We start from the raw sequence: 15,799 nt of genomic DNA on the forward strand, positions 1-15,799 counted from the left end.
GATTGTATTTATCACTTGAACACAAAAAGCATCTGAGTATGTGTAATATTGGTACCTAGTGTAATCTAAGAGCATATATAATGTGCTGTTCTGCCAACTACTCATTTTGCACATTATGCATTTGCTGTTGCCAGTGGGTGTGTGTTTTGAGGCTGAAAGATGAACATCTGCTTGTGTGCTTTGGTGAGGAGGGCCAGACTTAGGTTTTGTTTGACACATCTGCTTATCTTTACATGCAGGTCCTCAACCTGAGACATCCAGGTGTCTTCAGCATTGAAATACTCACCCCATTCTAAAGTAGATAGACTTGGACTCTCAATTCTGCTGAAAAAGTAGCATTTCAAAGATATCCTGACCCAGTTTTTGAATTTTTCTGTCTGTATAAGTCTGTGTCTGAGGTATTTGTGCTGAGAGGTCATGGTCACAATGCTGAGCTGTGGAAATGAGGAGCCTGCATCCCCAAGCTAGCAGAAACATGGCCAGGTGTCAGGATAGTGGATGCAGCCCACATTTTTGAAGCATCATGTCACAAGTCCGGCTAAGGCTGTCCCCCTTTCAGAGCCAGTCCCAGCAATGCTACCTGTGCTGGCTTAGCTTCCCTTTGCACTTGCACAGAGAGCAGACATTTACAAGGTAACCTGCATACTCAAATCTCATCCTTCAGTCTGCCACCTGCGTGCTCTTCAGAAGAGCCCTGGGTGCTCTTGGAATAAATTTCCCCTTCTCAGGTGGGAGCCTTAGTCTTCCTCATGTATTGAGGGTGGTATTTATGGAGACCCGGGGAGACTGTCACCCTGGTCACCCTGGCAGGTGGCTGTTTGGCCTCTGAGGTGGGGGCCAAACTGGTGGGCATATTCCCACCAGTCGGTCTCTGGACAGACTCGCAGGTGTTCCCAGTCTCAGATACCTATTTCTGTGTTTCCAAGAACTGCGTTATTTTCTGTCACCTTTTCTGAGGTGGCTGTGCCCACTGCTGCTGCCTGACGCCAGGTACCACCCCACCAGGATATCCCCGCGATGGGGCTCACCCGCCCCCGCAGGCTCCGGCTGACCCGGGGAGACCCGCGGCGCGGAGGGAGGAGCAGCAGGGCCATGTGAGCCGCTGGCGGCGGCAGCGGCCCTCGGGGAAGACAGATGGGGTGAGAGACAGCGCCCGGTCCGGCTGTCAGCGCGGCCCCAGCCCCGCCGCGGAGGGAGCCCCTCCTCCCCACGCTCCCGGCCGGGAACCATGGCGTCCAGCGAGGAGGACGGAGGCGGCAACGGCGCCGTGGAGGAGAAGGAGAACGGCAAGAAGAAGAAGAAACTGGGTGTCCTGGCCACCACATGGCTCATCTTCTACAACGTCGCCATGACCGCGGGGTGAGCGGGCGCGGGCGGCGGAGCGGGGGCGGCGCGGCCGGGGCGAGGCGCGGGCCCGGCGGGGCCGGGCAGGAGAGCGGGGACGCGGGGGAGCCGCCGGCAGCGGGGCTCCCCTCGCCTGCCGAGCATTGCCTAATACGGTGCAGCGCTGCCGGCCGCCGGCGCGTCACCCCGCGCCCGCCGCGGAGGTTAAGTATAGCCGGGACCGGCATGCCGGGCGGGGGAGCCGCGTCCCGCGGCGCGGCCTCCCGGATGCGGACGGAGCTGCTGGGCGCCCGCGGGGAGCCGGCAGCGCTCCGCGGTGCCCGGGGGCTCCGGGGCCCGGGTCCCGTGAGGGGCGGTCGGTGCGCCCGGGCTGTGAGCGAGCAGAGCCCGCCCCGGCTGCCGGCGGGCAGAGCTGTCCAAAGCCGGCCCGGCCCGCGGGCAGGAGCGATGAGCGGGGACCGGGGCACGCAGAACAGTAGCCCAGAGATTCCTTTGAGCTTGTGCTCCGTGCTGCGAGGCGTTGCTGTGAGGAAAGAGGGTATTTATCTTGAATAACAGATCATAAGGGCAGTCAGATTTATGTTGTTAATTCTCGAAGCACATATTCTCACTTCTTGAAGATTTTCACTGTTCACTAACTCCTGGGGGGAAAATCTTCAAACTGTCCATTTCCACGTGTTTAAAAGAAAGCTAAGAATGAAAAAAAATACAACTTCTAGTGTGGTATTCATCATGAGAACAGTTTTACTTTGGTTACTAATGGGTGGTCTCACTGCCCTTTGAATCCCGTAGAGTAAAACTAACACGCCACAGTTGAGGCAGGAGCTCAAGCACTGCTGGAGAAAGCCAGGAATGTGATCGTAATGGCTTTCTTCTCACTGGCAACTGTGAATCTTGATTATTTATTAAAGTCTGTTCATATATTATTGCAGCACTTTTTGGAAAGTGCTTTTACGTGAGGTTAATGTTACCTCATTGAATTACCAGTCTTGTGCTCCATGTGTGAATTTGCTAATGAACACTGACTCTTGCCACTGACTTTTATATGTCTCTAAAAGATTATCGAACCATATTAGTTTTGACCTTAGGTGCTGCAGCAGTATCTCCCACTTCCTTCTCTCTCATTTTCCATTAATATCAAAAGAAATTAGGACACACAAAATTGGATTTTTTTATGTGGAAACAGAAATAAAAGAGGTTGGAATAAATTCTTATAATCATTTATGGGCACAATTTAAGAGAAAAATACATATTTGAAATACAGGTATACTTAACAGAGACACTACACAGGATAAATATTTAACTAGAACAGTATATTTGTCCAGTTGTCCAGGTGGTAGTGCAATATATCAAAATGTTTCTGGAGTTTTAACAAACTAATGCATAACTACATGTTAACAACCATTCTGATAAAAAAACCTGCAGCTTATCTTTGTTTCTAAACAGATTTAAGGAACTAAAATGACAGATCAATACTCAGTTTTGCTGAAAGTCCCAACTAGAGATGCTGCCTTTATTACAGAAGGTGTTTTCCATTTCCTGGTGATTTGTAATAATCAGTATGAGGACTTTCCTGAGATCCAAAGTCAAAGCCATCGACAGCTGAATAAATCTATCTACAGAAATTTATGTCCACATAAAAAAATCCTTTAAGAAAAATACACTTGCCATCTTTGATTCTGAGTGTAGTCCAAGATTACTTCTCTCTGCAATGCTTATGCTTTGGTTGTGGAATGAGATGCAGAAAATGCCTTGTTAGGTTAAATATATTATGACTTCTCCATCTAAGTCACATATAGATCTGTTGCTGCCACATTTGTGCTGCCAGCTGGATGGAAACTCACCATCACCTTCCTCTTGTCAAACATCTCACTGTAAAATGGAGCAGCTCCACTGTGAAAGACTTCCAGTGATATTCCAGTAATTCTTTGTTTCCACAGTGGTTGGAGACAACCTGAAATAAATGCACTCATTTAAAATCCGTTATAAAATCTAAGTAACACTTGCAGGGGAAAATTTTGAAGCACTGACAGATCAGATTCACAGGCTTAAAGTAGAAGGGATCAAAGAGGGGAATGATTCCTGCTGTGTGGGGAAGCCTGACTAACTCTATGTGAGTTTGAAATGCTGTCATGAAGTGCTGGAATGGGGCACACCAAGTGGCTGCATAGCAGAGGCCGCCGTGCTAGGGAGCTGCTGAGGGGCTGGCACTGACGTCCGTGCCATGTGAGGTGAGCCAGGAGCTGTCAGGATCCAGGCACAGGGGGTCTGACCAAACATTGCTGCGTCCAGGTACCCTGTTTCCAGTGCTAGCCTATACCTTATGCTCAGGGAGGACTGCAGGAGGATGAGTTAAATATTTGTCCTAATGTTTATGTAAATATTTCTCTGATGTTTGTACTCTCTCTGAACCTGTCTCTGAGTATTTCTGAAGCCCTTCTGCTTTGTCACTTGGGCCCTTCCTTAGCCAGAGCTCTTGTTGCTGCAGAATATACTTGCCATGGCTTTGTGGAGAATGAAAGGACTGAGTAATTGTTCCCAGCAATTTCAGAGACATTAAACTAAAATTTTTGTCATTTTTGATTTTTATTTTTACCTCTCCGAATAGCCATCCATAGCTCTTGCTATGCCTATGTTAAAGAATTTTTGTACTTTCTTGGTTTTTTTGGATTGAAACCTGAAGTTTTCAGTCTTCTTGCTAATGTGATGTTTTAAGAACGAAGTGTAGGTCTGAAAGGCTGAGAGAGTTTGGTTTTTCAGTCTGGAGAATGGAAGGCTCCAGGGTGACATAATTTCAGTTCCTGAAGGGAGCCCACAAGAGAGCTGGAGAGGGAATTGTCACAAGCGCCTGTAGTGATAGAGACTATCACTAGAATAAGGTATAATGGGTTTGAACTGAAAGAAGGCAGGTTTAGATTAGATATTGGGAAGAAATTCTTTACTCAGAGGGTAGTGAGGCACTTGCAGAGGTTTCCCAAAGAACTCCTGGATGCCCCATTCCTGGAAGTGTTCAAAGCCAGGTTGGAAGGGGCCCTGAGTGACCTTGTCTAGTGGAAGGTATCCCTGCTTATGGCAGAGGGGGTTGGAACAAGATGATCTCCAAGGTCCATTCCTACCCAATCAATCCCATGATCAAGGAAAATACAGTACGCTGTTTTGAAAATCCTTATTATATAAAAATGGGTTTATTACATGGAAGGAATTCCCCATGCCTTGGATTATTTTACAGTGTCTGGGCATGTGGTGGGATCAACCCACAATTTAGATGTTTATTTTTTTATCTCAATTTCCATTCTAAATCTCAATTTAAATTTTATGTCAAATTCTACTATGATTAAAAGATACTGTTACTTTTTCTTTCTTTACATTGGAAGGGTTATTAGTTGGCATCATTGTTCAGTTTCCTAAAAAAAAAAAAATAAATTTATCCAACACCCTCAAATGTGCTCGTTAAATATGTTTCTTGAGGTCAGGAGCATAGAACATCCATCTCTCAGCACTTTGGAGTCTGATTTTTAAGTCAACTTTTAAAACACTTCTCAACACTTTGGAGAACATAATTATGGTGGTACCTTTGTTTGGACAATCACAAACAGGAGCATTAAAATCACTAGCCAGTCCTGAAATCAGTGAGTTGAGAGGACATGAAAAATGTAAAACTGACGTGCATAAATTCCTGTCCTTTACTTTGACAAACTTGAAACTCAAACAGTGACTTCAGCGCCAAGCTCACCATGTGGTTTCAAATAACAGTATTTAATAGTCAAGATGCATGAGGATTTAATAGATACATAAACATTTACATAAAAATATGTAGTCACTGCTGGAGAAAAGTCTGATGGATGGGTGGTTTTGGGGGGTTCCCTCAATTTAGTCAATCCTTGGAAGGCAGCAAGTTATTCTCCATTATTTTCCAAGTAAAGAGATGAGTGTAATGTTTACATAATATTATATACTATTTATGTCTAAAGATATTTTTTCGTTATCTAAGAACACCGACAAGTGAAGAATCAAAGTTAACCTGGGAAGAAAAATACTCTACTAAATTATTTACAATGGATGGATATTTTTAGAATTCTAATTTGAAATGTATCCATTCTCTTTCTTTTATAGGTGGCTGGTATTAGGTATTGCCATGGTGCGGTTTTATATACAGAAAGGAACACATAGAGGCTTATTCAGAAGCGTTCAAAAGACGCTTAAATTTTTCCAGACATTTGCTTTGCTTGAGGTAAATTTTAAACATTAGTTTGCTTTACTGGATGCTGCATATCATAGGCAAAACACATCATTTTCCTGAATTTAAAATAAGAATATTATCTTAGTTCTAAAAGTCCTTTTTACTTTATTATTTAATGAAGTTTTGGGGGCGGGACAAGGTGATTACTTGAAACAAATCAGCATGTGTTTTTCAGACTTAATTCTAATATTTCTTTAAGTCGGTGCCTGGGAACTGCTTTGATTTGAGAGTCTTTAATGCAAAAGGCAAAATCTTGAAGGCATTACAGCCAGCAGATCAGCCCTCTAGTGTAGTAGATATCACCATCTCAGAGATTGAGTATTTATAAAGAATATACTCTTTATACTGGACTTACTATCCTTCTGTGCCTTTCCTGCTTCTACTTATTTAAAGACGGGATTCACACACCCCATATAACCCATTGCTACAGGGTCTGTGCAAGATTTGCAAAGTATTCTTTAAGTAATACTTGTGCAAACTGTACACTACTGGTCTCAGTTCTGGTACATCTGTGGAATGAAGCTTTATTGCTGGGTTTATGGAGCACTTGCAGTTCTTTCCCAGGCACAGCAAAGAGTGTCTATCTACATTTTAATTTTTTTTCTCAATCTGCCTACAACATTCTAGTTCAAACAACTGTTAAAATCATGTCATCAGCTGCATATAAGCTTTTGTGCTGTTAAACTTTCACTGTAATTCTATTCAAACCTGCCAAAATTATGAAAAGCTCTTCATTTGCTAAACATTACTGACCAGAAAATACATTGTATCTCAAGCTTCATAGCTGTCATTGACAAAAGTATATTAATGTTAATAATCTGTAATAAATGTAGAACATTTTAAAATTGCTGTGTGGTTAGCATTCCTTATGTGACTTCCTCTACACTGTCCTGTAAAATTGTTCTTTGAGTAAGGTAAAGGAAGAGAAGCTAACTAGTTGAAAAAAATGCTTTGTAAGTACATAAATGTCTAATATTTACAATTAAATTGAAAAACAAATGTCGTTCATGTATTTGCACAGCTCAAATGGGACCATCCCAACACTGATTGCCAGGGCTCTGCCATGTATTTCTTTTTAAGACTGTTAGTGGGAGACAAAATCCAGAATTGAGCCTAGGTTTATATTAATGTCAAAAGGCCATGTTTATAGGGTAGCTAGTAACATGCCACACATCAGTAACCTCTGACATTTTTATTTACAGGTAATCCACTGTGCAGTTGGTGAGTTCTTTGTTTTAGTTTCTCCTGTAGCTAGTTAAAACATGAACTGTGGAGCAGAGATAACATGTTTCTCTTTTTAAGGAATAGTTCGCACATCTGTGCTTGTGACTGGGGTCCAAGTGAGTTCCAGAATCTTCATGGTGTGGTTCATTGCACACAGTATCAAACAGGTATGTGTCTCAGCAAATTGTGTTTTGATTGCTTTTAAGGAGAAGCTATTACTGCAGTTCTCATTTCACAAGGAAGACCAAGCTAAAAATTAATTCTATTCCTGTAGAGAATGCTTACATACTTGAGTGCAATTTTGGAATTTAGGATTGCAAAATAGAATTCGTGTGATTCTTGCCAGGAGACGGAGTCTGGGTCGTAGCTGTGAATCAGCAGTGTTTTCAGCATTGTGCCCTCTGTGGTCTGCCTAAATGAAATCAATGACTACTCCTGTTATTTACAAGCAAAACTACCTTAGTGTTAACAGTTCCCTTTCAAAAATTTTAATTAGCACTTGCTGAATTAATCTAAATAAAAGGTAAATTCATGTTTTTAAATCTGTGTCTTGAATTCACATGGATAAACATGGTAGCGATTTTGCTATTATTTTTAGAAGCCTTCTCAAAATTTTAATGTTATGGTAATCTGTTAAGATTGTTAATTTGATGGCATCTAGTGTGTCACAATGGCACTTAAGGACCTGTGTAAATGACAATGCTTATTTGCCTGGCTTTGGGTGGCTGTTGTAAGGTTAGTGATCCATTAGTAGAATGAAGCAAGCAGTTGACAACTAGTAGGTAAGGACATCAGGTTCAATTTGTGAGATGTGCTTTCTGTGAAAGGTGTATAAAAAATTAAGTGATAGGTTTTGAGCTCCTGAATTTCTTCAGGACTTGAAAAGCTGAGCCATTAAACTGTCTCACCAGCAGATGGCATAGGCCTTTCTGCAGATGAATTATCCTAGCACCTGCCTCAGTTATCAAATCTTCATTTCATTTCACAAGAGGACTTGTTTTCTACACTGCATCTTTTCCTTTGGCATGGAATAAAGTAAATAGGGTTTTCATAGGGTTAACTTTTTTGTTCTTCTTTTTCTTGTTGTTGTTTGTTTTTTAGGTTTGATTTGGGTTTTTTTGGTTTTGTTTTAGTTTGGTTTAGGTTTTTTTTTGTAAGCTAACTTTTTATATTTTTCTGTGAGGCAAAATGTCTCAAAGATTAACAAGATTCTTATATTAAATATCTACACATGAGCTGGACTATAGCACTGCATTTTGCCTTTTTTACTATCTGCAATGGACTAAATCTTAAGCATATCCAGCAATTTCTTTTATTTCCTCTATCTACACTACTGTAGGCCAAGCTGTGTCCAAGAAGAAATACATTTGAATGTATGTCTGATTGTATTTCATGCTGTTATTGCTTAGCAGGCATGAATGTTCAGGGTCACTCTAGGTGGTGAGAGGCACATCAGTGATAATAGCCAGAGCCAGGCCTCCCCACTTGACTGCAGATTTGCAAGGCAGCAGATAGGAATTCTCTGCATACTTATTTAAAGCTCTTCTGCTTGGATTTAGCCCTGTGCCATGAATCCAAGTTTGAGTTATCAATGTTTGTCTCTAATTGCATGAGGCAAAGAACAGCCTAATTCTGTCTTTACCTTTGCATATTTGTTTGGGTGTCTGCACTTCAGTTGCTGCTATTTGTTTGTGATTTTGGTGCTATTTTTATGTCACCATTTTCTTTATGATGTTGGTGAGATCCTTCTGCTAAAATTGCACCTTCTGTGACTGACACATTGAGGGTGCGATTTTATGAGCACTTATAATTCTTTTTGACTTTTGTCAGAGTTGTGGATTTTCAGCATCTTGGAGATATATTCAGCTTTGTCACCAAGTTGCATTTTATTTTGAAAAATAATTTCCCTTTTTTATTTTTTTAACAAAACTTGTGTTGCTTTATTCTATTTCACAGACATCCCTGGAGCTTTTCATCCTTCAGGCATAGAAGTGTATTACAAAATTCCTTCCCTCTTAAAGGAAAGAAAATTACTTGTGTGTAATTTTTCCTCACAGAAGGTAGTGTTTGTAATAGATCCCCAGGTGCCTTCTTTGTATTTGGGGACTTTTGTTTATTTGTTCACTCAGAGTGAAAAAGAACTGGTGTTTTGAAACAGCAGAAATGTGCTACTTACTGATGAGGCAGTTTAATGACTCAGAACTTAAATTTTACATGGGATTGTTGAGTGAGTTTACCCAGAGCTCCTGGTCTACCAACTACTCTTCATTTAGAGAGCCATCTGTGCTTCAGCTCCTCAACTATCTTAGAGCTCCCTGAAGTCTGCCAAGCTTGATCTTCTGTGACCAAGTTCCAGTTAGTAGGTTATATAAAGCAATTCCTTTTGTCTAAAGTTTCATGGAGATGTGCATTATATATCGAAGAAGAAGCAAGATGAAAAGTAAGAGAAAATCTAGGAAATGGAGTAGTGAAATGCAGAATGATTAAAAAGTGGTTATGAGAAGAACATACCTTCTGTAGCATTTTGTTGTTCTTGCTGCTTTGAGGAAGAAAAACATAAACAATTAGATAAACCACAAATAGAACAGGGATAGTTAGGTAGTCTAGTGGAATGTAGGTAGAAAACACAGAGGAAGAATAAGCATAATTATAGGGTTTTATATTTTGATATTTGCATAATGGAGGAAGATTGCTCAATTTGACAAATGTCTGTTTGTTAGTAATCATATATGATAATGAACTGTACATGGTCATGGTTTCAGCATATCACTTTTGTGCCAAAATTGTCTTTCTTTACAAGGTACTAGTTCTGTTCTATATATCTTAAAGAGAAGTCTGTTGCAGTTTGCACAGAAAAGAAGCCTAAGGATGAAGAAAATGTTGGTTCTTTATACTTCTGCAGATCCAGAATGAGGAGAGCGTTATTCTTTTTCTGGTCGTATGGACTGTGACAGAGATTACTCGATATTCCTTCTACACATTCAACCTGCTCAACCATTTGCCATACTTCATTAAATGGGCCAGGTGGAGATGTCTTGCACTCGAGTTTCTCATGGTTCTGTGCATGTTGGTTTCACGCATGCTGAACTAACACACAGGAGAGCAGATGTTTGAGCTTTGGTTATGTGTCAGCAAAGTGCAAGTCAGTTGCTTTCTGTACTTGGGATCATTGCTGCTTGGTTTAATATGTTAAAAACATTTTAGCTGAGGTTTTTGGAGTATGGTTTGTTCTTTGCTTTCTGTGTCTCACAGTTTGAACTCTGCTTTCACTTACTCTAATTTTATTTCTCTATCCTTTTAATTTTATCTCATCTTTTAATTTGCAGTATGACTCTACATGATGCTCTGAATACAGTGACCAAAATTAAGCACCTGTGCTAGTCTTTGTGGATGTTAGTTTTTTGAAAATGTGGGAGTTGTTGTCACTCAGTCTGTATTATTACTTTATAAGAAGTTCTGCTTTATCAGACCTTTTGTAAGATTATATGCATGTAGTAAAGTTAAATACTGACTTAGTTTAGGCCACAAAAATTGAGTTCCAAATCAAAACTGTCTTGATTTTGAAGCATTCTTAAGGTTGGCCACTGGATCACATACACTACACAGACCGTGTATGTTTATCAGGAGACTTGACTGGAATAGTATTCCATGTAGTAATTATTTGAAAAATACATGTAAGGCAGACTTGTTATATTAGAAGAAGAATATCTAAGCTACATTCAGTACAGATGCCTCCTATTTAAAAGAGTTTGTTTGTTATTTTCCTTTATTTTTGTTTTATAGATAATCCAAGTTTGATGCTTCTAGTGTGCTTCTTTGATATGTCTGATATTTATGTCTATTCTTATAAAACGTTTCTTTTTTGCTAGTGCCTAAGTGAGAGACTTGTTTAAGCACTAAATGACAAACTTAAAGATATTCAGATTGGCTATCATCAGTAGTTTTTTTAATACAGACTTCAGAAAGAGAAATGCGCTCAGAACAAATTACATTGACAGATAATAATTTTTACCATCAGGTCAGTGTGCCTTGAATAACAGAATTTTGTTTCCATAATATAGACAGTAGGGAAAACCAACATTCTCACTGAAAAGACATATGGTGAAAATTAATATAAATAAAACATTTGAAAATATATTATTTTTTCATAAAGTCTATAGTATCCCTTCAAGATTTATGGATAAACAAACAGCACAACTGGGCATGTATTCAGTACCAAGAGAGATGGAATTTCTGATCTTTAGCATATAACTGCATAGAGACAAACAATATGTAAGGTATTCGTTCCTTCTTATCTAATCTGCATTCTTCTTGGTGCTGCCAAGCAATAGGACAGGAGGCAAAGGGCAGAAATTGATGCACAGGAAGTGCCACCTGAACATGAGGAAGAACTTCTTTACTGTGCAGGTGCCCAAGCACTGGAACAGATTGTCCAGAGAGAAAATCCAGTGTCTCCCTCACTGGAGATATTCAAAACCCAGCTGGACACAATCCTGTTCCATGTGCCTTAGGAAAACCCTGCTTGAGTGGGGAGATTGAACCAGGTGACTCATTGTGGTCCCTTCCAACCTGAACTATTCTGTGATTCCCCTCATCTGGGAGTCTTCTAAGCCCTTCTGCTTCTAGGAGGATTTCATGCTTAGTTGCTGCTGTTTTGGATCTCATTTCTTTTGGTCAGGGAGTGCCCATTATACCTTTCTGTGTGACAGCTCTCATTGCTGTTCCCTATATGAACTGGAGAATTGTTCCATAGGAGAACCTGCATATCCCTGGTGCACTGTGTGAAAGAACAGCACATAACCTATTGATTACAATTTTCATTTTGTCACTGCCTCTGTGGCCTTTGGCATTCAAACCACATTTTCTTTCAGCTGGATGTTTTGCCTTTTATTTGAATATCATCTCACTTTAAAATGGATCTGATAAGTTTCTGGCACAGTCATTTTCTTTTCTCTTTTTATTCCAATTTCCATTAGTGGTAAATGTAGTATTCCCATGTTGTAGTGAGTAAAACAAGCTCTTGATGCTATTCAACATTGTCATTATCTTCAAACAATTTGTAGTACATACAACTGACCCAGTGTATGTGCACTGTGATGAAAATATGTAGGATTATCTGAGATTCAGTCCTGGTCTGAATCCTGTTGGTGACAATAGGAGTAAGAATAGTACATTTAAAAAAATTCGTTACTGGAGACTAAAAATTTGAGGGTGCTTCTATTAGAAAGAGATAAAAATGTTCTGACACTTCTCTGTTTTTAAACAAAGCACTGAGGAATTCTCTTGTCAACCAAAGCAACTCTACTGAAAGTAACTGAAACTGATATTTTGTGTCAAGTCAGGATGTGATCCCTGGTTCTGGTGCAGGAACCACTTTAGTACATTTCTGTGCCACTAATAATAACAAATGAAATTTTTAAGTTTACAGAGTGTTTCTCACAAGTTTTTTTTTTTTTATTATTCTTATTATTTTTCAATGCAGATACAACTTTTTTATCGTTTTGTATCCTGCTGGAGTTGCAGGTGAACTGCTAACCATATATGCTGCTTTACCCTATGTGAAGAAAACAGGAATGTTTTCACTGAGACTTCCCAACAAATACAACGTCTCCTTTGACTACTATTACTTCCTTATTATTGTCATGTTCTCGTATGTGCCATGTAAGTACTGTTTAACTGTAGAAACATTTTAACATCATAAAAATAAATCTTCAGCGATGCTATAAACACTGCCTGTATTAAAATTTGCTGAACACTTTCTACTGTAAGAGCCTGCTTTCTGTTGTGCCAAGCTATATTGTGCCAAGCTGCTTTAATTGGTTAGGCTGAAATTTACTGTCCTGTTATCTGCTTAGGAACATAATCTGTCTTAAAAATTTTAATGAATGTGCTAAAATTATTTCTCAGACTTGGATGAAGTAAGAAAAGTTTCTGCTTACACACAGATATGTCTGTAACTGTGTCATTGGGACTTTCTAGTGCCTCTCCCACTTTGAAATAATGACTTTAAAATGTTTATGCAAGTTGTGCCAGAGATTTACTGTGGCTTTTTACTGCTAATAACCATTTACCTTGGAAAAACCATCATTCAAGCATGCTCAGGAAAAACTTGAAGCAGTATGCTCTAAGATTTCATTTTCACAGAAATCATCCCCCCCAAACCTCTCTGAACATCTGCCAGTCCCTGGTTTAATCAGTTTACCTTTGTACTTATGCATGCCAGAAACCATGGAGGCAACAGTAGAGAGAGTATCTTATCTGTCTTTCACTTCCAGTGTTATCTCCACTGCTACCTAAGCAGTGAAGACAAGGAGAGAGCACCCTGATATACCAGCTATTCCACCATGAATAGGGCTAGACCAAACTAGGCAAATGTAATATTTTAGATAATATTAATAATTGAATATATAATATTTTAAAATACATTTATCTACATTGAGGCAGCAGATTAGAGAGAGAAATTGAAAAGCAGGAAAACTGAAGTTAAAGAGTCTGTGATCTGCATTCATGAAAGGTATTCATTTGAGAAGGCAACATTCAATATGGACTTTTGCAATACGAACACACACCTAAATTTTTGGTTCCAAGAAGTCATGAAGGACAACTAGAGAGATTTATATCAACAAAAAATATTCTAAGGTGTGGTAACTTACTAACAGTTTTACATCTTTTTATGTAACAACACTTCAGGAATAAACCTAGTTTTCTAGCCATTAAATATAAGGATCAGCTCTGTCAGTAGGACAGTAATATAATAGATGGCAGAGGGACAGCAAAGTGGGACCTCCCTACTTCAGACTTGAACAAATAGGGTAAATTTGTATCCTTCTCCAAGTCTTCAAAAATGCTTAGGACAGATTTGAAGTCTTCAAGCACTACCAGAATGTGGTGAAATCCTGTTTCTACAAGGAAACTGTTGGAGTGAAGTTCCTTGAACACAGGGTATTTATTCAGAGATAAATGAGCTTTGAGTAATTATTGTTTTTTAAATCACTGCAATATTCATGACTTGTTATTATTCACCTTAATCAACTCAACCACTGTGTGCTATAATTTTTACTCAGTTCATCATTCTGTAAAATAGTGGTTTTCCATTATGTGATCTGTTGAATTTTTCCATCTAATTTGCTTTCTTTTATGCTTTGATCAAGTATTTCCACAACTGTACTTCCACATGCTGCGGCAGAGAAGAAGGGTGCTTCATGGAGAAGTGATTGTGGAAAAGGACGATTGAATCAAGCTGTGTAACCATGGTGCTTTCAGTGGAAAGAAAAAGAAGAGAGGGTAAAGACCCAAAACTTCCTCTGATTTTTCTGAGTCCAAGTTTTAAAACATGGAACAAGAATAAACAACTGTGCCTGTGCCTGTGGACTGTATTATTTCTGCAGTTAATATATTTTGAGACCTACCTTTTCATCCTCAGATTCACTTTGGTTTTTAATTGTTCATTTCTTCAAAGAAATATTTTCTTATTTTCAATAGGTTGATGAGTAGCTTTAAGAATTAGAATAGTTGGCTACTGTGCCTTCTGTTCTGAAAGTTCTGTTATGACCTGTAGCCATTATCAAGAACAGAAGAAGAGTTGATAAGTTGTACTGAAAGTGAGTCTTCTGGAAATCAGAGTGTAAATTAGGTAATGATGTTTTTCATAGTCTAGGTGAATTGAATGGTATTTAAGCTTTATATTAAGTAATACCTTTCCAATTATAAGTACTGTAGCACATTGTTTAACATTTTTTTAATTACAGTATCACATGCAGAATTCCAGAAGGACTTTTGAAAAGAGTTGAATTCTTGATTGTCAGTGCAAATTTAGACCTCTCTGTATTTTCATATGTAATTTTAAAGATACTTAGATTATATAGATATAATATTAACTGGTTAAAAGTTTGTGCTGAGGAGAAGACAGGTTGTGCCTTCCTTTCTCTTATCAGTGGCTGGAATGGGACTCCTTTGCAGAGCAAAGCTCATTGTCAGCATGTTTCCTATTCTGCATTTGAAGTATGTATGCAGAAAAATCAGTATTGCATTGAAAATCTGTAGCTATGGTGAGATATTTGACTTCTTCTCAATACCTTGGTGGGATAAAATATATTTAAAAATATCATCCTAAAATATAAATTGTGCTTTGATTCATACCTTTGGGAAATTTTAATTGCTCCCTCCCCATTAATTGTTTATACTGTGTTGACCTAATTCTATTTCATGTCTTCAATAATCTGCAGGAAGGATCTACAGTATATTCATAGAAGTTAGAGGTGGTTTTATACTATATGGTACTTGAGTGGGAGAGGTCCAACAAATTGGAAGATTTTGATCTAACAGCGTAGCAGATTCAGAGAAAAGGTGATGCATTTGAGGAAAATTGGATACTGAGTGAGAGAGAGAAGATTGAAATATAGTAATGTGGTACGAAGCCTTGAAAATGTAGGCAGCAAACCTGTCTTGTTTCTGGCTTCACTGATGTCAAAAGAAGTGTATGCATATGTGGAAGAGCTGCATCAGGCAGCTGTAAATCAGAATACTTGTGGTTGCTGAGGTAATTTCTGGAGTAGAGTCTTCTGTTTTGGCTACCTCAGGGATGAAGAATTGGATAATCTTCTGAAAGCTCAGAGAACAATAACAAAACTAGTGGAAGTGAGAAGGAAGTCGGAAAGATTGAGTTGCTAATATGTGTAATTCTTTGTTCTATGATAAATATGGAAGAACTTTAAAAAGTATGGAGGTGTAGCTATGATGAATTTGGAACAAGGGAAAGAGCCAATGAATATCAGAAGAAAGGTCCTACTGATTAGTTCAATTATGGAATGACACTGCAATGCTTATCAATGCACGCGGTGTCTTGGAAGGGTTTCAGTTAAAGTTGGCAAGAGATTGAACTGCATATTGAAATAGGCAGTTTCCATTTTTAGCTTCAATGATACTATGATAATACAGCTTTTTGAAATTTGTAGATATGCCAGAATAAGGTGTATTAAGTAATTTATTAAA

General features: G+C 39.1%; 1 protein-coding gene across 3 annotated transcripts; it reads left to right on the top strand.

Annotated features, from left to right (window-relative positions):
- Window positions 1-1,023: 1,023 nt before the first annotated feature.
- HACD1 (3-hydroxyacyl-CoA dehydratase 1) lies at window positions 1,024-14,171 on the top strand. Of its 3 annotated transcripts, none has more exons than XM_005480296.4 (7): window positions 1,024-1,359; window positions 5,458-5,575; window positions 6,787-6,805; window positions 6,893-6,975; window positions 9,711-9,832; window positions 12,291-12,469; window positions 13,960-14,171. In XM_005480296.4, the coding sequence occupies exons 1-7, from the start codon at window positions 1,229-1,231 to the stop codon at window positions 14,040-14,042; spliced, it is 735 nt and encodes a 244-aa protein (XP_005480353.1). In that variant the 5' UTR covers window positions 1,024-1,228; the 3' UTR covers window positions 14,043-14,171. The 3 variants fall into 3 exon arrangements, with proteins under 3 accessions (XP_005480353.1, XP_005480352.1, XP_026651458.1); XM_005480295.4 differs by having other exon boundaries at window positions 1,030-1,359; window positions 6,887-6,975; XM_026795657.2 differs by lacking the exon at window positions 5,458-5,575 and having other exon boundaries at window positions 1,184-1,359; window positions 6,887-6,975.
- The last annotated feature ends 1,628 nt before the right edge of the window (window positions 14,172-15,799 follow it).

This window comes from Zonotrichia albicollis, chromosome 1 (assembly GCF_047830755.1).
Source record: "Zonotrichia albicollis isolate bZonAlb1 chromosome 1, bZonAlb1.hap1, whole genome shotgun sequence".
Lineage (NCBI taxonomy): Eukaryota > Metazoa > Chordata > Aves > Passeriformes > Passerellidae > Zonotrichia > Zonotrichia albicollis.

What these genes read in the sequence shown, in the direction of transcription:
- HACD1 (XM_005480295.4), top strand. Translation starts at nt 1,229, where the DNA reads ATGGCGTCCAGCGAGGAGGACGGAGGCGGCAACGGCGCCGTGGAGGAG. An exon ending in TTGCACACAGTATCAAACAG is followed by an intron (nt 6,976 to 9,710) that starts GTATGTGTCTCA and finishes ATACTTCTGCAG; the next exon opens with ATCCAGAATGAGGAGAGCGT. An exon ending in CATGTTCTCGTATGTGCCAT is followed by an intron (nt 12,470 to 13,959) that starts GTAAGTACTGTT and finishes GCTTTGATCAAG; the next exon opens with TATTTCCACAACTGTACTTC.